The sequence below is a fragment of the Myripristis murdjan genome, chromosome 9 (genome assembly GCF_902150065.1).
Source record: "Myripristis murdjan chromosome 9, fMyrMur1.1, whole genome shotgun sequence".
Taxonomy (NCBI): domain Eukaryota; kingdom Metazoa; phylum Chordata; class Actinopteri; order Holocentriformes; family Holocentridae; genus Myripristis; species Myripristis murdjan.
Genome location: NC_043988.1, coordinates 18,246,505 through 18,273,835, shown reverse-complemented (window position 1 = coordinate 18,273,835; position 27,331 = coordinate 18,246,505). Strand labels below are relative to the sequence as shown.

At 43.9% G+C, this 27,331-nt stretch overlaps 1 protein-coding gene across 1 annotated transcript; it reads right to left on the bottom strand.

The window, feature by feature from the left end:
• Positions 1-724: 724 nt before the first annotated feature.
• gas2l1 (growth arrest-specific 2 like 1) lies at positions 725-23,914 on the bottom strand. The gene is made up of 5 exons (XM_030060606.1): positions 22,669-23,914; positions 12,964-13,071; positions 9,813-9,909; positions 8,224-8,527; positions 725-5,769 (listed from the first exon to the last, which is right to left on the bottom strand). Exons 1-5 carry the CDS (start codon positions 23,359-23,361, stop codon positions 3,687-3,689), a joined length of 3,285 nt encoding a protein of 1,094 aa, XP_029916466.1. The 5' UTR covers positions 23,362-23,914; the 3' UTR covers positions 725-3,686.
• Between the last annotated feature and the right edge of the window lie 3,417 nt (positions 23,915-27,331).

Genomic DNA, 27,331 nt, shown 5'->3' with positions numbered 1-27,331 from the left:
ATGTCCCGGCAAAAGTGTATTTTTCTTGCAGATAAAGGGTTTCCATATTGTATTTCCTTAGAGACAGGTTTGGGGAGTAAACCGATTACATGTAATTACTCACATATTGTAAAACGACAAATCCTATACAGCCAATTATACACATATAGCAGTATGTGACCTCTTGTTTTGGTCTCTATGAATGTAAGTTAGAGGTAGAGCTGAAGCAACTACAAGTAATCTTATTACAATGATGACAATGAGTAAGTAATTATGTCAGAGCTTGAGCTGTATGAATGTCGAACAGATAATCAGTTCTGTATTACAGATTTCATATTGAAAATAATCTTCTCAACACTGTGTATCATCAGCATAGATGACACAAGGCTATTTGTAATAATAATAGATTTCATATGCATAAACCTCCACAAAGAGACCAAATGTCATTTTAGGTATGTTCTTGTATACACTCTTACATACTAAATAAATTTGTGTGAGTGTAAGATGGAATTACATGACATTGTGCACCAAGACTAACTGTATTGTTCCCATTATATAGGCCTACATATACACATAATACGCTCTACTCTAAAAGGCACAGTAAGGCCACAGGTCTACCCACAACCCAAACTCAATTTCTGTTGCTTAATACGGCTCTTCATGACTCACCTTATTTATGTCTGTCCCTATTGTGCTAAAGAATGTGAGGGAAAAAATGAAATAAACCAAAATGGGCTCACAAAACTTCAGAGGAAAATATTTATTAAGAACAACTTGACAGCATTTTATCCTCAAAAACAAAAAAGGTGAAATGTTGATATTGCAGTATTGCTATTTAATGTATACAAATTCCACAATGTCAAGCACTTTGCACATTTAACTGAAGTTTTAGATAAGATAACAAAGAAGCAAACAAAAGAAATAATTTCCAACAATGAACATTCAAATTTTGCTGACTGGGGCAGAGAGAACAAGAAAGAGAGGGAAAGTGAGGTTTGTCAAATTTGCAAAATTGTGCAGGACAAAGAAAAAATTTAGAGAGGATAATCACCTCCTATGTGATTACCTGATGTAATGGCATGGTTATATGACGTCACAGTTTAATTTCTTCTTTTTTTTTTCAGACACCAGCTGATTATCATGCATATGTGAAGTTCTAAAATAAGCCATCATGGACAGACTAACTAATCTAAACAGAGACAACTACAATACATGTAAAGCATGTTTACATGTAAAATCTGTTCATCTGAGTTAAACTGATAATCAGTCTCGACCTGGGCCAGTGTGGCCATAACAGAAACGTTGCTAACATCCCAAATTATTCACAGCAGTGAAGAATCAGAATTGAGTGTTGCAAGACAGGCAAAATTTCTGAGAGAAGCTGTGAAAGAATGATATTTGTACATATTGGACCCCATCTCTCTTTGGATTTTCCATGAACACTTACAGTTCACTAACAGTACTTGTTACACAGCTGTCATTTGAGACCGATGAGACTTCATTTTATAAATAAATAAATAAGACCAACATTACTTCCCGCTTAACTTCTACCCTGTACATATTCTTATATAGTATGTACACTGAAAGATATGCACACTCTTTAGTTCTACCCCATTCACTGTTAACATTTTTATAATGTCAGACTGCAAATTGTCTTTCTTTTTTCTTTACTCAGATGGCTGACCTTGACCCCACATTCTCTGTGGAAAATATTTCCTGACCCAATCAAGCCAAGAATGCATTGTACAATCAGTGTAATAAAAACCATTGCAAAATATCAAAAATTCATACAGACTTTGGGACATTTTTTCTGATTTCAGGTGTGGAGTTTTTGGAGAAAGTGACAATTTAATCCCCGTATTTCCAAGTTCAAAATGTTTTTTTCTTAAAGTTGAAACCTTGTTAAACGCCAAAAGCAGACGCAGATAGACTCTTGCTCTCACACAGATGGCAACTGTGCAGGAATTTAACAAGAGAACCTTAATATCCATTACATCATCTATTATTCATGTGCTATTTCACATGCACTCACTCAAGTCAAAGCAATTCTTTCTGTATCATAGTTCACCTTACCATACCACCGTTACTGGCTTTACATCAATCAGCACAGAAAACCTTCTTCCCAAGAGTATGGAAGAAAGGAGTGGCACTGTGCATCACTTGGCTCCTAGGCTAGACATGTCAAGAAAACATTACTTGGTGCTGTTTACAAAGTCCAACACTTTTTTCTTTAGCCACTAGGTGTCCCCATAGATTTAGTAATATAAAAGACAAATTGAAATCAATTTGCTCAGTAGGTTATCCTGTGGTTCAAAAGATACACATAACTTTTACTATGTCCCTCATGTGACAGCCTAGCTGGGATTCAGAGGCATCAAGTACTCTTCATATTCAAAATTGGCAACGTTCCCCACATTCTTCCAACATTCACACTCAAACTGTCCATTTCCTATTTTCAGAAACTGGTAATGGGTGGCAATGTAATTATGCTTAATAGATTTCACTGATGTTGGGCAAAAACATTCAAAAACTAACCTGCAAATACATCTTAAGGCAAAGGGAATTGTCAAGGCATTTCCAACACCAACATTGCATAGCTAAGGCAGCATAGAACTTAATACAGTGAATATGTACATTATAGTCAACCCCTGTTATATACACACAATGCCCACATCTGTGAGCACATATATTTACACATTCATCCTCCAAAGAATATGACGTCTGCGTATACATATATTTAGTATTGAATTCCAGGTATTGTTGAAGGGAGAACTCAACATTTCTGTTTCAGTGACAATGACACATAATATAGTCTTCTCTGGTCCACATTATCTTACCCTTAGTCCACCTTGCAGTAGGAACAAAGTAAAAATGATGTTTTACTGCATTCAAAAAGAAACTTAAAAGCTTATAATATACTAAGCACTTACAAACAAATCTTTTACTGCACTACATTGACTGGTTGTGAGAAGGTGACATTGTACAGTAATAATAACAGGCAAGTGTATGGAGATTGGTAGTGTACACATTTAGCACATGTAGTGTGTTAAGTCGGAGAGATGATGGAGGTAACCTAAATGTCTATGTTACATATTAGAGTATTGTAGATTTGAGTTTACTGAGCAAAATAAATGCCATAAATCAAGACCACCAATGCTGTGTGACAATAAATGGTATCACAGTCATCCTACCAGTATTTTGAGTAACAAGGCAACCAGAGCGGATGTGGCAAACCACAAGAGGGAGCCAATCCGTCTGATTTATTTGTAGTAGTGTTCCACTGCTTATAGGGTTGTACTTTCAAGTCCCTGGCACTTTACCATGCCCTTCAGTGTGGCACATGGCAGCACATATGCTCTCTCTCTATCTTTCTGCAGTCGCATCAATCATGAGATTTTCACAAGGGTCTTTCACAAGACATCTTGTGATTGGCAAAAAAAATCCCCATCTATTCATTATGATTCAAATAAAATTAATATTACATACCAGTCCTTTGGTAATAAATAATTTGGCTTGAGTGCAAAAAAATCATGGGAACCCCCTACAGAAAAGAAGGGGCCAAACTAAATGAAAAAAGGAGTGTGTTACATGCAATGGAAACAGTCTATAGCCCGGTCTCCAGTCTTTTTTACACAGTAGTCCGCATTCATATGACAACAGATCCTCCCCTTCAACACCCCACCCGTGCCCTACCCATCCATTTTGTGCTACATCCAGGCTTCAGTGTCCATGCTCCCTGATTGTCCAGGGTAGGAGCACTCTTTGTTGCCCATGGCTGGGGAGCGTGACTGGGGATGGATCAGATCTGTGAAGGCCTGGTGCAGGCCCTTGCGTGACGCTGGGTGTCCATTAGGATGGGAGCTCTGAGGGGACAGTGGTGGGGTATGACAGGGGGAGAGGTTATCGTGTGCCTGCAGATCTCTGTAGCTGACTGGAGTGGGGATACGTGAGGGACTGTTGTCTGGCCTGTTGTCAGTGCGAGGCCTGATTCTGGGTCTCAGTTTGAGTTTATAGATAGAGGGCACTCTCTCTGCCTTTTTCTGTCCTTTCTTAGACCGCAGCACTTCTGCATCAGTGTCGCCGTTGGCCAGGGGTAAGGATGGTGGGGGAGACTCAGAACGAGACTCGCTCAAACTGAAGCACATGGAAGAGTTTTCACTTGAGGAGTCCTGAAAAGAGCAGTCCTCAGAGGGGGGCAAGGCCACGGGTGAGGGGCACGCCTCTGGGGGAGGAAGGTCATCACTAGCATCATCATACACCAGGTCACAGGGTAAGTTTGGTTGGTGATTCTCCAGAGGAACATCTCCCTCAGGCCCTGAGCCCCAGCCAAGTTGACCCTGCTGGCCAGCCAGCACCCCTGTAGGAGGGCAACCTCCATGGTCACCATTCATGTTCCTAGAGGGGAAAGAAGTCTGTGAAGGGATGTGATTCATCAGTCTGGCTGTCTCTGTGTCACTGAGGCCAGGGAGACAGGAAAGTTCCCTCTCCTCAGTCGAGCTAGAGATGGCTGGGAGCTTCTTCAGACCCCCTCCACGCTCCCCCCAATGCTCACGGTCTCCATGTGATCCTCCTGAGCTGTGGCCATACAGTAAATTTAAGGGGTCCTCCAGTGCGTAGTGACGGGGATTAGTTCTCTTGGATTCCCTGAGGTCAGGCAGAGCTCCTATCTTTGCCCCTACATTCAGGGAGGAGGTGGAAGAGTTGGAAGAAGAATAAGCAGAGTCAGTGACATTAGAATCAGCAGTGGCTGGTACTATGTCTTTCCCAAACCCATGCTGTGAGTGTGCAGAGACAGCCAACTGCAGGGTGGCTCCCCCTGGTGATCTGCCAGGGCCTCCTCTGGCCTGCTGTGTATTGGCCAGGAACTCAGCCTCAAAGCTGCGATAGAGGTCCTGCTCCCTTTGGGGGTCCAACGCTGGGAGCATCTGGAAGCCAAAGCTAAGTCCTTCCTCCTCTGGCTGTTGGTGATCCAGGCCACCCCAATTCTTATGATGGCCTCGCCCAACTGACCGAGGGCCATGTGAGGTCCGAGGGGAGCGAGATCCGTGGTGATGAGAGTGTCGGTGGGAGGAGTGTGGAGAACGACGGCCCCCCGAGTTGACTGGGGGCAGTAGCCTACTTTTTCCTACAGAAGGAGAGCGAGGAGCAGGAGGCCTGGGAGTGACTGTAGTCTTCTTACTGGGGCTGCTGCTGTTGCTCTGGACCCCTTTGACAGGTGAGTTGGAGCATGAGGATGACTGTCTCCTGGAGACACCACCACCTACTCTGGGGGAGGATGGGGGTACTTGTTTGGCTCGAAGGTCTTCCTGTCTGTCTGAGGGTGGGGGCTGTGGGTCTCTGTAGGCAGAAGAGGGTCCAGGGCTGCTATCATTCGACCGAGTGCGGCTAGGTAACTTACCCTGGCTATGGGAGCGTGGAGGTTGGAGTCTCCGGGGGCCTTCATTCCCAAGGGATCGCCCCCTTTCTGTGCGGGAGGTCCGGGTCCCATCAGAGGGTCCATGTGGAGGATTAGGTTTGAGCGCAGGAGCAAGTGTAGTGCGTTCCCGAGAGTGGCTGCGTGCACGTGGCAGTGGGGGGCGCAAGGCTGGGATGTGAGCTCCAGCCCCAGGCCTTTCGATCACATGCTTCCCCTCCTTACGGTTCACAAGTAGGACTACCTCTTCACCAGAGCGACGTGGGGTGTTCCCCACTGAGTAGCGTCCCCCTCCTCCTCCTCCCTTAGAGGAGGCTGTAGAGGAGTCACTGTCTCCAGATAGACGCCTTGTCACTGGCAACTTTGTCTCCTTGTTTCTGCAACAAAAAGAGAAGGACTGTTACCTATGTTTAAAATAACACTTTAATGTATTTGGGATGCATACATTTTTGTTGTTAGTACTGGTATGTGTTAAAAGAGTGAGGAAACAATAATAATAATAATATTGATACCAATAATAAAAACTGTATTTGTATAGCCGCTTTAATACATAGAGCGCTTTACATTATGACACTAAAAATAAAACACAATTGCAAGTGAGCACATTTCAAAACAATGAGAACAGGTTAAAAGCTTAAGTAACAGAAAAAAGAAAGAAGAAAAAAAGAAAACAGCAGGACCTGTTCACAGGTCCCATGAAGCAATATGCTGTATAACACTCTATGGCCTCTGACTCAAGTCTCATGGCTGTAACACATTTACAGTAAATATTGTTTGCCTTTAGTCCATGAAGTGAACTCTTGTGTGCGATGCTCAAAACAACACACTGCAGTGCATGGAGCGTCCAGCCAGCCTAAGGCTTGGTGCTTCTTGGAGCAGTGTGCAGTGACAGCCACAGGGATTACAGGGAAGATGAGAGCAACTAGGGGCAGGATTATAGGTCTTGTAGATTTTCTAACCCCACACACAGCACTGCCCTTGCCAAACACCACTCCGCTGTCACGCACTGGTGGGGCCTGCAGGTCTGGCTTTTACCATTGCTGTGTCACCTAGCCCATATGGAACATTCAAAATGACGATGCAAACCCAGTTCATGATGGCTGGAACTCTTAAATTTCACATGTAACATCGGCCTTAAATCTGTTGCGGAGGCCACAATAAATAATCTTGGAGATGTATCAGTTATTTACTGGAAAAATATCACAGGAAATATGGATATGCTATGCAATGTAGTATGTTACCAAGTGAATTACAATATATTTGTTTTGTCTCTGTGAAGCCCACCTGTTGACCTACATCCCTAGTTAGGAAAGCTGTGAACAGTTGTCTAGGGATAGTTGTCAGATTAGGCATTATCTAGTCTGGTGCGCTTGAAAGGGATGCCCCACCCATACAGGGTTAAGTCGAAAGAGCTGTTGCCTTGATGTCTGGCCTGAGCCATTGCTTGCTGTGGAAAATGAGCCACACATTGGCTGGATGCCAAAATAAACCACCCCTCAGCTCCTAATTGTGTTAAACAATGGCGCCTTCACACTCTGACGTATAGGGAAGGTATGTGACAAACTTAAACTTCTGCCAACTGTGTGAGGAGCGCAGGCAGATGTAATTATCTTTAAATCCCACAGAAGGACCTACAACATAGGGACAAAAATATTGGGACAGACCTCTTAATCACTGAATTCAGGTGTTTCATTCAGTCCTATTGCCACAAGTGTATTAAATCAAACACCTAGCCATGCAGTTTGTCTTTACAAACATTTGTGAAAGAAAGGCTCATTCTAAAGAGCTCACTGAATTCCAGCAAGGTAACAGTAATGTATGGTTGCGTGAGTTTGGTGTGGAAGAACTTGACTGGCCCGCACAGAGCCCTGACCACAACCCCATCCAGCACCTTTGGGATGAACTAGAACAGAGACTGTGAGCCAGACCCTCTTGTCCAACATTGGAGTCTGACCTCACAAATGCTCTTCTGGATGAATGGGCAAAAATTTCCACAAACACACATCGAAATCTTTTAGAAAGCCTTCCGAGAAGAGTGGAAGCTGTTTTAGCCGCAAAGGGACCAACTCCATATTAATGCTTATGGATTTAGGATGGGATTTCATAAAAGATCTTGGAGGTGTAATGTGTAGGTGTCCCGATACTTTTGTCCATATAGTGTATACTGACCTTAACATGCCGATACTGTGACTGGAAATGATATGCCATTTCAGAGGCATATCAATGAAAATAAACACATTTTTTTTGTCTTCAGACTGATCCAGTCAAATAACTGTGACATGGAGAAGCAAGGGAAGCATAAGCTAGAGGATCAGCTCTGCCGCAGAATCACAGCCAAGTTCATGCAGTCATTAGTGTAATTAACTGAAGCAAAGCAGAGGGCGGGAAGGAGGGGGAAGAGAGTAGAGGGGAGAGCGGAAGGTATAGGAAAGTGGTGTAATCATGTTTGATGTGTTTCTTGCAGCCACTAGATGGTGCAGTAGAATGACTACGAGAGATGGGGTTTATAAGAGCAATGTCACCTGAGATTAGATAAATCTGTGCTAGTCTAATCTGTAGCTTCCATTTCAGAATGTGCATTTTTCTGTATGTGCATGTGTGTACATCTGTGTGTGTGTGTGTGTGTGTGTGTGTGTGTGTGTATGTCTAAAAGAGCAAGCACCAAAAACTAAATGGGGCTTGCGAAACTGGATGTGGGAGATTAATTTCTTATCATGATGACACAGCAGTAGCACATACACACACACACACACAAACACACACACACACACACACACACACACACACACACACACACACATTCACACACTGGCACAGATATACACACTCACCTGAGAGGATTAAAGTGGCGGGGCTCTGAGCGGTCTCGTGGGGGCCGCGGCAGCAGAGTGCGCCCAGTGCTGGAGTCAGACTCGGAGGGGGCAGACGGGTGCTGAGAGCGGCCAGGCCGTGTAGAGCATGAGGGGGTACATGAGGTGGAGGGAGGCTCTAGGGAGCGTCTGTCAGGGGGTTTATAGGGAGCAATGCCATCATTACGCCAGTGTGGACCTGGGCTAGTGGAGCGGGAGGAGTGTGCACTTGAGGACTTACTCTGGGCACCCTGGCCACTGGCCTTAGCTTGGTGGTAACGGTGGGCTGGGGAGAAAAATGATAACACATGGTTAGGACAGATGTATGCCCAACATAGCCAGACAGCTTGTGAAAACACCTGCAGCACATCGCATGGGATCGGAATCATCAAGCAAGGTCCAGAAATAAATGACGACAGCTGACGTCTGTATCCATATCAATAAGCTCTTATAGTGACGGTGGATAACATATCTCAGGCTGCTACTTCCCTGAGGTAGGGAAATGAAACCAACTATCAGAGTGATTCTGATGATCCTGCCATTTAAGGAAAACAATTACAGAGCACAGATAGCTTCAGCCTATCAACAGACAGCACTGTGTGTTCATCACGGCCCTTTCTTGGTTAAAAATGTGTGCGACAGCTATGGTCAGCTGTCCAATCATCATGACATCACCACTATAGCAGCAATGTGGACTCATGGACAAGGAAGGAACATCACACCCAGTGGCTTTAAAGCCCTGACCATGGGAAGGATCACTGTGCTGCCTATCAAAATGAGTGTAAACATTAACGCTGATATGATTGGTTATGACAGCTGTCTGGTCCAGTTTATGAGGTCTAGCGAGTCGTTGTGGTGAAGGGAGCATTTGCACACTAGAACACTATCTTGAATCAGACAGTAATGAGTACAGTGGGAAAGAGTCTGTGGATACAGTTTTTTCTTTCCAACACTGCATACTTTTTCCAGGACTAAATTTCTTGGCTGTACATAATTTTGGCAAGGGTTCATTGTGATATAAGCTAATCATTGCTAGGTAATACAACATCAACACATCAGTCTGAAACAGAAAATAATTCTTGACAACAAAAATCAACATGCGAAATGACGATGACTCCAGTTTCATGTATTGTATTGTAATTTATGTTTTATGTTTTTATACTTTTATGTTTTATGTTTTTACACTTTGTATGTTTTATGTTTTTTACATTTTTATGTATCTACGTTTTCTTTTTATGATTTTATGTTTCTTCTATGTTCTGATGTCTTTTATCCCTATGTACAGCACTTTGGTCAACCTGGTTGTTTTAAGTGTGCTTTATAAATAAATTTGGATTGGATTGGATTGGATGTATTGCACACATATATCTGCTAGGACTGAACAACAATTTCCCCTTTTTCCTCGATGATTCCAGACTTGCATTGAGTTCTCCTTGTTTGAATCATTCTACACCAGACATGAGTCAGCCGCTTGAAATCATACATGTATTGTGAATAATGAGCTACAAAACCAGGACATAACAATGAAGCTGCTTTGTGAGATGTTGGTGGGGAATAGGAAGTGACCTCACCAAAAGCAGCACAGCGACACGGGTCATGCTTGTCCAAATAGTGTTCTAATGTGTCCCAGCCGCCCCCCACACGCACCATCACATGAGTACGAAGAACCTGAGGGAGAAAAACAGAAACACAAAGCTTTAATAGACAAACAAATAGTAACACATGCATGCACAAATTAAATTAAAAAAAAAACATGCTAATGGCTGTTCCTTTTGATATGCTGCAATATCACACAGTCTGCAGATCACGTCAATAGATATGCAAATTCTACAAGTGGGGCAGCTTGCTGAGTGGTTGGCTGGGCCTCGGTGTTACGTAACAGTCCCATTAGATGCACCCCTGCCTGTGTCCCTGCCTCTCCCTCCCCCGCACCCCCTCTTTCTCTCACATCACCCCCAGCTGCTGCCATTATGAGTCCTGTTCATTGCCATGCCAACTCACAATTAAATGGAGAAGGGCAGAATAACAAAGAACCACAGCTCTCTGTTTCTGTCTGCCTCTCAGCTGGCTTCCTCATGTTTTCAGAGGGTGAACTAGCTTGGTAACAGCTTACCCCTCCTCTCCTTTCCTCTCCCCGGTTCTATGATTTCACTCATCGGGGAGAGTAGCTGGGAGAAGAGGGGGGCCTCGCTAGCAGTAACAGAGGAGGTTGATGGATACTGTATGCGACTTCCTGCTCTCCCCTTGCTCTTTGAGGCACATACATCCACAAGATCAGCCCAAAGAGCTTCTCTCCCTCCAGGCAGAAGCTGTCTTCAATGAGGCAGTGCATTTTGCCTGATGTCTTGTCGATGTGTCCCCTGTCCCGGGTTGCGTAATAGCGTCTGCCAGCCACATGTTTCAAAGGTTGTGCTGTGTCTCTGAGGGCAAGCAAGGCAAAGCCATCAGGGTGCATCTGTGTGGGCTGGCACAGAGCTTATCTGCACCAAATTACATGTGGCATGGCCGCTTTTGGCTCTGGCCCTGGCCATGGAGAGAGGCCACAAATGCAGATTAAAAGAGTAGCTGTGTATCACCACACAGTTCCTCAACTCTGAACCATGGAAGTCACACCTGACCTTTGCATCACGGTCTCTGCCAATCCACTACAAGCCTCTTCATCCTCTGTTTGCTCCCCTACTATATCAGCTCTGTCAAAACAGCTAATCTGCTTAACTCTGTCAGACCTGAGAATATAAACTACTTACTTGCTCTGACCTTATGTCAGTAACAGGTCTACTGTTGGTGTTTTGGTATATGACCATCATGTAAGGAGTCTGATGAGGCTGAGTGGATACTTGGGGACCGACACTGCTCTACATCCACGGCTCATCTGCATGATTTCCCAACCACCGAAAGGGAATCACACCATTAAACACATCGAGACCCAATCCCTGTTTCTATGGCAACAGAGAACAGAGAGACTTCTTGTTATCACAGCGGGGGCGGGCTGAACCAATTTCTCCCAAAATCTTGCTTGTAATTTCCAATATCAAGCTCATGTTTCAGATGCTGCGCCCCACAACCCAAGCCACCTCTTCCACACAGAGGACCACTTCCCCTGGGATGAGGATGCCTTACACGCTCCCCCTCTATTCATGCAGCACTTTCCCCCACTCCCTTTTCTCCCCTCCAGCCCCTTGCTCAGCCCAAACTCCTTGTCAGAGCTTTGGCAGTTGAATGGGGGCTTGTCGGCTTTCAAGGTGGCTGCTAACTTCCTCCCCTCTGATGAATGAGGGAAGCGTGTTGGCTGCACTTGTCGCTGCTGGGGCATATGCATAATCACTGTCATCTTAAGTAAGGAATAAGGAGAGGGCGGAGACAGTATGGAGGGGGCTAATCTGACAAGCCAAAGGCTCTCCCTCCACACACACAGGCACATGCGCAAGCACAGAGACACGTACAGGCACATAAATAAGTCTGTCACAATTAACCAGTTCTAACATGTGAAATAGCTCTTCACAGTTCAATCACATCTAACTGCCTCTGTGCTCTTAAAAACAGGCCTACACCTTCTGAAAGAGTAAATGCACAGGTTATTTGTTCTGACAGATATCCAAAAAAGTAGAAAAGGCAATTTTATCTCAGGTTTTCCAGATAGCAGGTATAGCATGTACCACATTCCCCTGCCTGGAAAGACTGGTGCCTCCCAAATTGAGGGACTACTGGCACTATTGACCTTGAGACAGATCTATCCTGAAAAGGCAGACAATTTGGAATGGCATCCTGTGAGTCCATTAATCTGGCCGAGTTACATGAGAGGTAAGTGAAATCAAATCGATCCCTGGTATCCACCAGGCTTCCTGCCCCGTCCTGACAGGCCAGATAGGGGTGCAGCGGTACCTCTTAGGAGTGAAACTGAGACAAAGCGTCTAGTAGAAACAGGCTGGAGCCAAGATAAGGGCTCACACAGGAAATTACCCAAAGCTCTATTTGTGTCTCACTGGGGAACAACAGGGACCAAAGGCCAGAGTAGTGTGCTGGGTGTGGGCCAGCTCAAGGCAGCATGTAAACACCAACAAGAGAGGGAGAAAACACAGTGCTTTTATATATACTGTACAATTCACAGGCTCAGCTGCAACCGAATGCAGCCGAATTATTTGGACGTTGCGAGATGATCCTGTTTTCAACATGCAACGCCATATGCCCACATTGTATGCTTCATTTGATACCATGCAGCCAGTGCAGGCTTCACAGCTTAGTGTGCTATGCAGAAGAATAGCACAAATACAGTATATGCAGCCTCAGTTTACATTCCACAGTAGTTTGATAACTGCACAATTACACTCTTATTTCTTACACTCAGAAATTTTTATACTGGAATGTAGTTCAGCTAGATAAAAGCTGCTAAAACCGAAGGCAAAAGAAACATATTTCCTCAACACACAAATGTCTCTTTCACCATGAGGTAGTGAGCCGTTAGCTATACTAAATTTCCCTGTGAATAAGCACTGTATTTTTGTATTTGACAGTCAAAGCAGAAGAGCAGTTTATGCAAATCTTGATGTTAACATTTTCGTTAACCATAAAATGTTAATTTATTTTAATTTCCATAAACGCCTCTTGCCAGCTATGCCTGCCACCTCTTCAAAAAGGAAACATAAAGCGCACAGTCACAAACATGGCTCATGGATAAATCATTTCTTGTCATGTGATGTGTTGTGTTTCATGGCAGCATCATACCCTTATGAAGATCAGTGCACTGGAATCTCCCACTTTGTACTTCCCCTCCGACACCTTGGTCATGGGAAACTGAGCTGGACAGGAACACTGGCCAAGAATCTCCCGCACCTGAAGAGAACAAAACAGTCCGGTTTAGCAGCAGGAGCAGAAACACATGACACAGCATCCGATGAGAGCCGGAGGAAGCCACGGTACTCAGCCTGTGATTGCTTCCTGTTTCTCAATTCTATTCCCTCATATGAGATCATGTTTAGTCATATATATGTAACAGCGACCACACCACCTCTGGTCCAGCGCGCTATATGTGTTAACGATACAGTGACTCCATTTTATAGTTTAGGGAAATGAGCAGCCGTGGCTCTTTGTGTGCGTGAGGGTGTTTGTGTGCATGTGTGTGTCATCTTCCTGCCAAATTTTCTCTCCAAGCACCTACTGAGTGATACCGTGCCCCACCTCTCTCTCCCTTCCCACACCAAAAAAACCAAAAGCATTGCCTCATCTCCCAAGAACACTTTTGTAACCCTGCACAGTGAGTATCGTGAGTATCACAAACGCACAAGCAAAAGCTCAAAATGCATATGTCGACATGCCAGTGAATGATATTTCTCTTTGTTTCCCTCTGTCTAGGCCTTTACATGACATTGTTTCTTCTGGTGGTGAACTATATATGTTGAGCACAGAGAGAACTCAAAACCCAGACTAGTGGTGATGTCAGCAGGCCTGCGGTGCCAGATGGGTTTTGAATTGAAAGAGTCAGAGCTGGTGCCCTTGCTGTGGTCTGGGGTGCTTATTAGGCACTGGAGTCAGACAGAGCTGCAGGGTGGAGCGAGAGCCGCCTGCGTTGCATGGGCCCGTGCTCTCCTAGGATTGGACAACTTTGATGTTTTTCTTGGCATCTCCCTCAGACAAAGGCGTGTGCACACTTGTCGACCGAGGGACCAGGAGCAGGAAAGGAGAAAGCCGTGCAGCAAAGTGGTCAGAGAGGCGAACACAGGAATGGAAGAACAATAAGTGCTTAATTCATGTGTGTGGCGCACATGTACTACACAGCCATCACAAAGGACAGGAATGTGATTCAGACTTAGCTACGTAAGCAAATGACATGTCAGAGGGAGCTTTCAGGTTGTGAGTTCCCACCCTTTAGCTGTGTGTACAGTGCCATGTGTGTAACAAGCTCAAAGGATATGACAGGCTTGTGGTGTGTGTATTGAGGGTTGGACAGCGTGGCCTTGAACGCCTAGATTATGGCGTATTCATAAGATTAGGGTGGGACCTTGTTATTTTCTGCAAATAGCACCCTTCTTTATGTCACATGCTAATTAAAGAGGAGGGTGGAATCAGTGCTAAGTCCCAGCATTTCACCTGCCTCTCTGTTCTCCCTCTCACCTGCCTTTTCATCTATCAGTCTTCAGTTTTGGTTTGGGTATTTAGAGTAACACAGTGTCACACCAGAGCTATATTTGACTTTGCTTTCTTTGTTTTGCTGACATTTCCAGCTCTGCTTGGTCCAACTCTCCCTCTCTGTCTGTCTGTCTCTCTCTCTCTCCCCCATCAGCAGTCTCCACTGCGTCCCTCCTCCGTCTTGCTCTCTGGCTGTAGGTGGACAAGCCCCATTTGGAAAAACCCCAGCCAGTGAGTTAATGGAAAGATCACCATGGCAACAGACACACATAGCCTTACCCTTCCCCTTTTAACTGTACAGTTTGCTTTCTTTCTTCATCCTGTCTTTAGCAAAGCCTTTCAGTCCTCTCCCCTTAAAGCACCAAAACACCTCCCACAGAACCGTCCCGCTGAGGTCATAAGTTTTGCTCTAGAGGAGAAGTAAAAAAAACTCTGTGTCTCATGAAATACTGAACAGTATTAAAAGTCAATCCATGAAGGATCTTGATAATAACCCAACCACAGAAAAAAGGAACCTCTGAATTATTTACTTTGCGTGGCCTCTGACAGGAAAAGTGTGCATTTCCCACGTCTTCACTGAATCAGCAGTGGACACACACAGACAGAAACACACACACACACACACACACACACACACACACACACACACGCACGCACGCACGAGCAAGACCTAGAATTGGGACTGTACAAGGGGAGGAGAAAGGCCAGGTCATGCAGGAAACATGCGGAAGTGGAACTGGAACACTGCGAAAAACTAAAGGATGAATTATGGATGCATGCTGGTCACATGGGAGAAGTTTTCACCAAGAGCAGCAGATGTTTGAGAGTGAAAGAGAGAAAAAATGAACTGCAACTCAACAATCCTTTGCAAGCCCCTACGCTGAGAATCTGCTGCATCTATCTTATGATAAGAATGCACAGATGTGTTTGCAAGAGCAGTATGAAACATTCTCTATGGCCATTTATTTTTATGGGACTATTGTGAAATTCCCTTTGAGGAAGCAGTTTATATTGACAGAACATAAAGATATTTTTTAGCGTCTGATAGCTCAGACATCACCATATCTGTTCAGGGTGGACTCAGTGTGTGTCAACAGAGCTAGACACCATGATAATCATAGTATCTCCATTCCTTTCCTTCCTGACCTGTAAACATTTGAAGGGCCAATCATGGCAGAGATAAGGCCAAAACTGAGGTTTGTCCAAACACCAGGGATGCACAGAGGAAATAGGAGTGGGAGTGAGAAAGATGTATAGCTTCTATTCCCAATTAGTTTTACTGATTTGCAATATGGAATAACACAGACTACAGTAAGGCAGGCCTGACCATATCTCCACAATATATTGGCATGATTTCACACAAAGGAATATTGTCAGTATTTTTTTACTCCACTCTAACAAAGTATTTCTCAATTTGGATTTCAGTTTCATAAAGAGTGAGCACTCAATACGAAGAAAGAGCCTGTCTGAATCTGAATCTCTGAGTATTTGGTGTTATATATTCATAATATAATATAATATATAATTTGTACTTTAACATAATCTATATCTATTCCAAGGAGCAGTACTTCAGTTTGGACGTTCCTCTTTAGTCTACATTTCATAAATTTGCTTTTGGACCAAGGTCCATTTGATCTTATGACTATTCTCATCATGTGAGAACCCAGCAAGGCGCCAACCCACGCTTTGCTCTAGCGTCTTCTTCAAAAAGAGGTGTGCTGGCCTGCTCTAACCTCTTCTTTTTATTAGTATTGTTGAGAAGGTAACTATTGCCAAACTTCAACAATAAAAACTGAACATTGGAACAACTCAGCCTGCAGGAATTCACATACGAGGCGTTTCTGCGATTTCACTTCTGCTCATGGGATTATATGGCATAACACATACTTGCAGGGTGAGTTATATAAAATGACAGAACAAGACTCTTCTTTCTGTTTTTCTGCTTGCCCTGGGGGTCTCCAGTCATGACTGGAATCTTCCCAAGATAAAATAACCTGAGCATCAGATAAGCACAAAAATTCTTGGAAACCAGGCCACAAGGGGCGCCTGCTCAGCAGGGAGGGGTTTTTTTTGGAACTTGAGGGGGTTATTTATCCGCCACCCACAACTAAGACTTCCTCAAGCTTATGAAGGCATTTTGAAACAGTCCCATATCAGAGTCTTTCCTTCTACCTACACAGTGACTGCCTGCACAGAAGACTCCCCTGTGGCTAACCATTCCACAGCATGGAGACATGGAGCAACCTTTTGTTCAAATTAATTCCTAAAGTGATCAGACAAGTAGAGGGAGGAGATCATCAAAAAGAATGAATTTATGAATTATAATCATGATAGGTTAATGGAAAACAGTACATGCTGTTCAGTCTTGATCCTGAGGGGAAGAACTGGAGAGATCATGCACATACAAGAACCGAGGCTGTGGTGGCATGCCGGACCAACAGGCTCGACCAGCAGAGGGGAATCAGAAAAAACAGAGCTGAACTCTCCGCTTGGATAAACACCTTAGGGCGAGGTGGTATATGTGGGTTAATGCCAGTAACCTGCCACTGTGTTAATGGATGTAGTGAATAATGGCTATACTTGTGCAATGAAATTAAAGGAGAAATGCAGTAATTGCTTAAGTACAACCTTTACAAAAGTGATGCCTTGCAGCCTGTAGGTGTTATACAGCTCTGTGTTTTGCCAGCATGAAATAGGTTTGTGCTTGCTCAGGGCAGGTTCCAGCTACCGTTGCAAGGAAACTGTTCCCTGAAAATCGATGCGTATCTTCTGGCCTCATGACAAACAGCTCGCTGGGGGCAGGGAGGATGCAGAGAGCCCATGGAGATCAAATACTGTAATGAGAATAAAGCCACTGATATCTCTCTCCTTCAATCAAATACTAACATGATCTCTCATTACAGGAAGTTAAATTACAGGCCAGTGTTCAACTCATTTGCCAGTTTGTTTGATGAGGCTGTGCAGCACTCGGCATTATCGCTGCACTGTGACAGCTGTCACCAGGACACAGTTACACGAGTTGATGGCCGGCTAGGGACTATCTTCTCATTCATGACAGTCTACACCTGAGACCCCGACTGGAGAGGCCGCAGGCAGGTGCAGAAAATAACCAGACTACTCACACAAACTCAACAGTCTAAGCCCATTAACATAAACAGACACTTGAGTGATGATCATGCGCATAATCTTGCTGGTCCCATGGTAGATACCATCACACACTGAAATAAAGAAATAAAGCCCAGCAATATGAAAAGTGTAGAGTCAGCTCTTTCCACATGCATTTCTGCTGCATGGAAAAGGGCGAGGAGTGAGATCTGTTCTGTACCGGCACTGTACAAAGCCCAATGGGTGAAAACGTAATCTTTAAGAGGTTTCAAACCTTTGAATTCAGTCTGCACTAGCTTTTGTTTCTTTCATGTAAACACTTCCGGGGGGGGGTGCCTATGACACAAGAAGCAGAAACACTAAGGGATGCCATGCTCTCGCAACAATGCGTACGAGTATGACCCAAAGCAAGCCGTGATGACCTACTTTTGTCTGTCACTCTCTCTCTTTTACCCTAACACGTACTGTAGCTCGCTCGCAGATACTCTCTCACCCCCTCTCTCAGGGTAAAATCCATTCCTCTTGGGTTTAGCGGAGTGTACAGTAAAGGCACTCCAGGCATACTATCTGTTGTCTTTCTACCACTTTTTTCTGAATACATCAATTGGACCATAAGGTTAATGGAGCGGAGTGTTCATACAGGCATATTGTGCACACTCCCCTCTCCCCCCTTCTCCTCCGCTGGTGCCTGAAATTGTTACCGTCTCCATCCAATACCATCAGTCTATGTTAGTGTGAGACGATTGCTTTTGATTACATTACTGTCAACAGCAGTGGTGGCCCAGTCCCCTCTCCTCATGCCACCACAGAGGCATACTGCTCTGCTATTTGCTTTATCATCTCCAGTGGGGGATGGGAAGGAGGGGGCTCACACAAGGGCTGTATATTGAAGCCTGGGGTGAAAAGGGACATGAACCAGTTTTTATGAGTGAATAGGAAGAAAGAAAGATGGGGAGCGAAGGCAGGCTACAACGGCACACTCTCAGGACATAAAGCTCCTATGGTCTGCTGATATTGTCTTTGGGTTTGAATGGTCAAATATAATGCTAAGTGTATAGAAATCTATGCATGCAGCAAGCATATGATGAATGTGAGTGTGCATTAATGGAATCAGTAATTATTAAAGGGGAATGTCAGTTTGTAGGGCTTTTAAAAAAAAAAAAAAAAAAAAAAAAGACAGCTAACCCCAGGGCCTAACTGCTGTCCATGTTCACTGATGGAAGAGCGGATATTGCATGACCTTGAAAAAACACAAAAAGGTTACTATTGTAGGTAGCTGGCCATGTTCCATTGCCTTGGGCTTCTCGTGCTATACATGCAGTATATATAAATAGCATAGAGAAATATGAAGTCAGTCTGATATCACTGTCATAATCTGTAGATATGAAATGTTTGAGAAAATCCCCTAATGCAAAGGATAAACATTATGTGAAGATACTAAATGAATGTGAAGCAGCTGCTGTCAGGGTCTGTCGCGTGATGTTGCCTTGAGCAGCAGGAGTGGGAAAATGGAGCACTCAGACTTACATTATCGATGAGTCAAACTGTTACATAGGAACTGAGACACTCAGGATAGAGTGACGCCAGTCACTTGCTCAACTTAAGAGTGGAAACTCGTCTGTCTGTGAGATGAGTAAAAACATCACGCAGGACAGTGGGAAACACAGGGTGGGTATTTACATAAGGGCTTAGGGTAACCAGGAAGGTAAACAGAGGAAGTGAAGCGCCTCTTGTCAGTGGATACACCTTAGCTCTTCCTAGGATGGGACACCTCCTGTACATAGAGACCTTGCAGATCTGCTGCTTCCACAAAGGATAGAAAGGGAGTCACTTCTCAGTCTGTTACTGAATCACATTCCTCACATTAATGTTGGCAAACTGGTTTCACAATTTTTTTCTCCCTGAAAATATTAACATAACCTGAGAAATTTGTCTGTGACATATACATGTGATCTGACGAGAAATATTGGTAAATACCTATTTCTGATGCTGCACAGTCACTGTCAGTATTGAATAGCCAGATGTCCTTACCAGAGAGAGTTGTACTTAACATAATCCTGATGACTGTACACAGAATGTTACTGTAGTCATATAGTAATGACATATAATCCTATTATCAGTCCTCTTGTATTTATATATACAGTATAATACTGGACTCAGCAGAAAGATTAGTTTGATAACATCCCACTACTAAACAATGCATGAGGAACAATAGAGAGAGAATTATCCTGTTAAGCTTATTTAATAATTGTATTTTTGGGCTATCTCACTCAAATGCAGTGAGGTCTACAAGCCTAAAATAACCTCCTTCGTAAAAACAAGCAAACAAAAATATCAAAGAAAATTAAAAATAAAATTAAACTAAATTGTACAGAATTCAACACATGCTCTCAATAAGTGATTTGTGTGTTTTGAACACTGTATCTAAGCAAGTAAACAAGTAAGATCCTACGCAACCATATCTCATGTGATGTTTTTCTCCTGCAGGAGATGAACTGCAACATAACATACTTGGTGGATACACATGCACAGCTCACAAATTCTACTTCTAATTTCACTGGATAATCAACAGAAACCAGATTACAAATCTCAGTTTTATAGAGAAAATCTGATGACACTGAATGAGAGCCAAACAATCACAGCATTTCTACGCTTGCCCACAAGCATCTCGATCTGCTGTGCACATCTCTCTGAGAGTGGGCGGCAGGGTAATTAATAGATAAGACGCTGCCTCCAAATGAGTTCTTTAAAATGACATTTCATCAATTATGCATATGAATAGGGAGAGACATCGCAAATACTTTGATGAATTATGCATTTCAAAACCGCTTTCCAAAACCGAAAGCATTACTTTGTGCCAGCCTGTACACAATCATGTACAGTAGCTTACAGTAGCTTTTTTTTTTACCTCTTGGATGAGTCATTGAGACAGAAAAAGCCAAAACCTCCAGTACAGACATGCAACCCATCCATGATGATGCAGCCTGTGTGACTGACTGCTCAGCTCACCAGACAGACAGTCTGGTATCACAGCTGTGGACCAATGAAAACATGGCTAAGCCCTTTAACTTTTCTCCTCTCCCTCCCTTTCCAACACTCATTAGGACTACTAGTAATGAGGTTTCTAATAACAACGAGGCACTAATCTCTTGCACAACTACTACATTAGACAGAAATACAGAGGAATACACACAAATGTACTGCAGGAAGATGAAGGAAAATAAAGGCCTAATGCTTTGGAAGAAACCAAATCAGTGGGTGATTTTGAGGACATTTAGCCTATAAAACAAACCCCCTAGGTTATCTGATTCATTTGAAGTAAAAAAAAAAAAAAAAAAAAAAAAAATTCCAGGTTGTTTTCTGGTAAACAGACCACAGCACAGACTGCTTTCAGTGGAACTGAGCTAAATACCGTACAGCATATAAACCACAGATTTTTTGAACAGTGTGAATCAGAAAGAGCTGATGTCATTAGACAGGATGTCTTCATACACCGAAGCATACAGTGTGCAGCAGGCACAGTAACACTATACTTTCAGTGCAGCAGAGGAGCCTCATGTTGCTGATGAGGGCAGTTCTGTTTGGCTTGCAGGGCAGCAATTTATTACAGTAGACAGGAAGGGTGGATGAGATTTAATTCACCAAAGATGCATGGTGAATGAGAATGCCTCTTAAATGGGTCAAATCCAGTCAAATATCCCTGTCCTTCACTGTCCCTGAGACAATGTGTGTGTGTGTGTGTGTGTGTGTTTCTGTATTTAACAACAGGACAGACACACATACACAGCTTCCCTGTGAGCTGCTGTCCTGAAATGTCTCTGTGTGGAAGTTCATCTCTCAGCTTGGATAATCCTCAGTTCACAGTCATATGAGCGAGTATGCACACTCATACAACCTGGATATACACACACACACACACACACACACACAAACACACAGAGCACACATCCTCCTCCTCCACATGTTCTCCTATTTCTGTCTACAGAGGTCATACAATAATTGTTCTGCTCCGCTGGCTGACCAGCATGAGTGTGACTGTCGACTGTCTCCCCCTCAGCCCCCAGACATTGTTCTCGTTCTTCTCCCCGACACTAAAATATTAACTCTTCCGATTCATAACTCCACCATGTGTTCTGTTAGTCCAAATCTGACCATTCAGTTTTCCTATCTCTTTCTTCTCTTTCATTCTCACATGCTACATGTCAGGCAGGCAATGGCAGGGGTCAGCCAGTTAAACCAGATGGATGACAGGGGTTGATGGTTCAAATTCCACAGCACGTAGGACATGTTTGGAACCAGACTGGCAAAAAAGGACTTGTCCTGCTTGCTCTACAGCACTTCAGTGGCACTGGTGCAGGAACATCAGGAATGATGCACAGATAACAGTCTTGTTTGCCCAATATATATTCTATGAAATGTGCTTGATTGTCCAACTAAATGAAAGAAACTATTGGCAACAAGTGTGATAATGATATCTTGTGCGAGTTGAAAGAAACCCTTGTGTCTGTTAATCTCTAGCGGAGGCCGAGCTGACATTTCACCTTGGAAGAATCCATGAGAAATGCCCACGGGCTTAGCCTACCTGTGACTTTTCAGAGCCAGAGTGTGAAAGAATGCAGGGAATGTGGAAAACACACTGATCCTGCAGGTGAGGAACAATTTAACTAAACACACTCAAGCCATGCTCTCTTACACACACACACACACACACACACACACACACACACACACACACACACACACACACACACACACTTCATGCATGCACACACCAGGTGAATCTGTAAGGTGTCTGCCCTCTTCATGGCATTGACATGATGTTTTCAGAGAGGACACTTGACTTTTGGCAGAGCTCTGCTTTACTGTGGGACAGCGTCCTCGCAGAGAGGTCCTCTCTCAGCTGCTTCCCATTATTTAGGAGAAAAACACTGCGTGGTGTTTACTCTGAACCCAGAAAAGAGGCAGTGTAGCTCTGGTAATTACAACAAACTATTTTCCAAATTCTTTGGTGAGCAGTGAGGGTTAAAACTGTGCAAAAATGGAGCTGCAGGAACATTGCAGTATGCCAGATTGCTATGATACAGTTCGGGGCCTTACTGAATATTTAAGTGGATCTAGCTAGGTTTATACATTGTAGTTCAGTGATGGTGCTAAAATACAGTGAACTGTATGTTTTTGTATTTTCAATGTGAAACTCACCAACTCATCCAAATTTCGCATGTCACATAAAACTCTTTTCTGCTGCCAGATGTATGGCTCTGGATCAGGCTCATCCTCCACACTTTCACTGATCTCCTTCCGGCTAAAACACCTGCTGGGCGAGCTCTGCTCCCCTGGCTCCCCCGCATCCCGCAGGTTCTCCTGGTCCCGGATCTCCTCTTCGATCTCCTCCTCCAGTTGGATCAACATGGGAGCCAACATACCAAACTTGGATCCACGGCGCGCTACCTCAAGGAGGCAGAGAACGAAGTTCTTCTCGTTGCATCTTTCCACCAAGTCGTTGGTCTCAAACATCAAGACGTCCTTGATCCAGAGCTCCTGCCTACACCATGCGATGAAATTGGACACATTGTCCCGCGCCAAAAACGACCCAGGGACAACGTTGCGAGACTGAAAGACAACATCCTTGCATGGCAGCTTCATGGACTGTGCAGCCTCCGGGTATTCCAGCTGGAAGTCCAGCGCGGCGCGGTTCACGTTGTTCGCATGCCGACACAGGGCACAGCCAGTCTCGAGCCCATCCATAAAGGTGTCCGCAGTAATATCTAGGTCATACAGGGTGTTCAGCCACTCCGCCAGATCCTCCTTCATGGCATACAGGTATTCTTCACTGGATTTAAAGGGCCGGATACTCTTGGAGGCGGCAGACTGGATGTTGCTCTGATCAGCCATATTGTCGAAATATGTATCAATACAGTCTACTTAATAATTCCCAATTGTCTCATTGCACAACTGCCCTCCAAATCCTCATCCTCAAAATATAGCGAAATAACCGTGTAGACTCACCCATGCCAATTTGCATGTGTGGTATCTCAAAGTAGCTCCTTGAAGCAAGGCTTTGTATTGTCAGAGGCGCATATCGGGATGCGGGGCGGCCGTGGCGCATGGATGCGTTTTCCGGATGTCTGCGTGAAGCCCGTTTCCTTTAACGAGCGCATCGCCGGCTCCAAGACTGAGAATGAAATCGGAGCGGTCGCTGATAGGCCTACACACCCATCCGTCGGCCACTTATTTCATCTGATAGCCGACGGGCCCTCGCACTCACATAAATCCACGTGTTACCATGTCTGTCGGTGGGGATCAGTCCGATCAGTTCAGCCACGGCAGCTCCTTATCGCTGAAATCACGACCAGTGACCAGTGGTGGCATTGTCGCTCCCCAGTTCATCGTTCCCCACAGACAGGCTCAGCCCCTGTTGCACCGCCTCTTGCGCTGAATATGTTGACCTGCTCTAGCTTAGACCAGCAGAGCGACTCGGTGGCACATCCCATTATGAGGGATAAACGCTCGGCAGAAGGGGAAAAACTTAACCCCCTGCTCACCGTGCACCGACAGACGTTAACCCATTATTCCCAACCACTCAGAAGGACACTATGATCTATAGAAAATTTAAAGACTGTAGGAATGTTACAGACAAAAATAAGATCAGTTTGTGTATCAGTCATTATCACATAAATAACTAACAACCAGATAATCATTAATAAACAAATGCTTCACAAATGTTTTTTTTTTTTACTCATACTGACTGTTGTTACCTTATGATGCTCACCAGCAGGAATTCATTTTAGCCTTTTTTAGGCTACCATCAGCTACATCACTGATTATAGTGTTATACCACAGCAGACATAAACACGCCAGTGAGTACAAAAGGTCTCCATAAACTCTCTGGGTTATTTAGTAAAAGACAGTTTCCCTAAAAATAGGCTGATACATGTTTATTTGGGGTTAACATACATGCAAGCTCCCTTGACACAAAAATGAAGTGTGTTGCATGTGACATGAAGGCTGGCCTCCTCATCATGGGACAGGGAACAGAGCAAACATGAGGTAAATGTCCCATTAGATTGCACATCCTTCACAGGTGATTAAATAAAAGGATGGATAAGATATTTTCTGATGCCAGTAAAGCCTTAACCAGGATTCCCTGTCTGGAAGTCAATTTTCAGATGATTGCCTGGATATCTGTCAGTAGGCGACAATGCACAAATCAAAGATCTCTGATCTAGGTAGACAGGGCTCAGTCCCCAGACAGTAGGAGATTAGGGATTAAAAAGAGATAGTGAGAGAGAGACAGACACTAAAACTGTTATCCAGTCTGCCCAACCAGAGCAAAGAGTAAGACAAAGTAGCCCATTCAAGAGCGCATGATCTACTGTATGCATGACACAAAAAAATGGATTTTTGTCACCCACAGGACACCCAAGGAAGCTCTCAGTGTGGGGGAGGAGGACTGCTAAACTGGCCCAAATTGGAGAGGCCCCAGAAGAGACACTGCGTAGATGTGCTGCTTTGCTTTTGCAGGGTTCATTCAGGGAAATTGCCCAGGACAATTGCTCAGAACATTAAAGGGCAAAATGGAAACTCCAACACCAAGAGGAAAAAGCACACAGGTCCAGTGTTTTTGGCATACGGACTGATGGTAGGCCACCTAAACAGAGGGTTTCAACCTCTGTTTGTCCTACATTTGGATTACTTTCTGTCCAACTTTGTGCCAAATAAACACATTTTAGGTTAAAGTAGTATGTGAAAAATATGGCCAACTTGTTTGCGGTGTTAAGAGAATGGTTTCCACCGATTCCTTTTTCTCCCAAGCTTTTAAATCTTGGACTCTCCCACAACTCTATTCTATTGGAGCTGCTCATGAGCTGCTCTAATGTGCAATTGTTTGAATTTCGGCAGGCCCACTGCCAAGAGGGACGGCCTGTTTTCATTTAAAAAAGAGGGATGTCTGTTTAAGAAAGAGAGAGAGGAAGGGAGGAAGAGCTAGAGAGAGAGAGAGAGAGAGAGGGAGAAGGTGGGGGTTGATGAGATCATTTTCTGGGCCTGGATGAATCAGCTTTTCTGTGTCAGAGAGAGAGAGGGGCATCAGAGGGAGAAATCAGCAGTCTATTAATCCAGCATGAGCAACTGGCTTCAGGAAATGAAGATCACTTAAAGATGTCAGCTGTGACTTTGTGCGCCGAAGGATGACAGTAATAACTTAAAGGGGCTATTGTACAAAAAAAGCAAATTACAGAGAGAAGATCGGAGGCTTGAGTACCACATGAATTATGAGACAGTGGGATTAGAAGACTTCTAATGTACAGATTTGTGCTGTTAGGTGTACCATACAGCCGACATGCTAGTGTGATGATATTGGCATCATATGAAACTAGGCAACCAAAGGAATACATTGATACCAAGCATGCCATGTCTAGGTTGTCAAGGGCAAGGGGGCTAAATATGGTACCAAAGTTGGGCAAAATTTTGGTGAGGTCAAAATTTGAATTGGCACCTAACCAAAATACAATGTCTATCGCAGATTTATGACTAGAAAAACTTGACACGCAGTATCCCAGATTTCATATGATAACTTGCATTTCAATGTGGAATCTACTGCTGACCTTTTATCTCCCCCTGAGTAACCCTCCACCCCCCCCCCCACCCCCCACCCCCCACCCCCCAACCAAAAGTATATTGAGTAATGAGACATTAAACAAGAAAATGCTTCTTACAGACTGAGACATCAACAATTTAATACTCTGAAAGGAACTCTAAACAATGACTACTTGTACTTTTTATATTTAATTAAATGAATACTTCTATACTTAGGTAAAATTATGAGTGCACAACATTTGCTTTTATGAGAGTATTTTTCCATTATGTTAGTGCTTTTACTTTTACCACCACTGGCTACTCATGATGATCATGTGTCAGAAGTAACCCTCCACCCCACCGCCCATCGTCATGGTGGATTACCTCAACAGAAACATAGAGCAGATTATTTAGTGGTAACCCCTATAGGTGTATTAAAATAAGTAATTCTGAGATGGATGAAGTTCTGCAAGAATGCCTAGTAACCATATGCTAAACAGATGCTTGTATAAAATTGCCAAGTGTTGACATCTGTGATTAATAACATTCCTTCATTCAGCTTGATTGCCTTAAAGGGAAATACTGCTCAGCTTCAGAAATGGTTGCTTCTATGGTCAAGGGCAGTCCATTGAACTTTTTATTTAATTTATGAACATGAAAAACTCTCTTTCAAAGTGCAGAGGAGAATATTATGGTCCCAGTCAGTAATACTGTTAAAATGGGAAAGATGTTGAAGGTCCCAGTGATTTTCTGGCAACAAAGGGACATTCTCTCTGGCACTGAGCGGATGCCACAATCAAAGAGTTAATTTTATTCTTTTGAATCATAGTTTTTAAACACTTGCTTGACTGCAAAGTTACATTCAAAATTATTTTACTGCCATGAATAACAGCATCATGGATACTTTGAGTGGGCTTCCCCCTCAAAGACACTTTAATCAGTTTTTCGAGGCATTTTATAAATTACGTTACAACTTAACACTGCAGATTGAGGTTGCATTGACCTATTCTAGCGCAGAGTCTGAGAGACAACTACTGGAGGATTTCTTAGGCTTTCAGTGCCTGTGCAAAATCTTGTAAACAGCGCCACCATGAGGCCACTTACTGGACCCACTGAGATGGGTACAGGGCTGGCAAACTCTAGTATCCTGAACAGAATAATTTCCCATGACAGGCTGAATGTTTAATTTGTCCAACTGGGGGGGAAAAATACACTGATTTGTCTGAAGTCATCATGAAGAACCTCAGCAGAGAACTAACTGCTTTGGACTGAGTCAAATGGCTGTAAG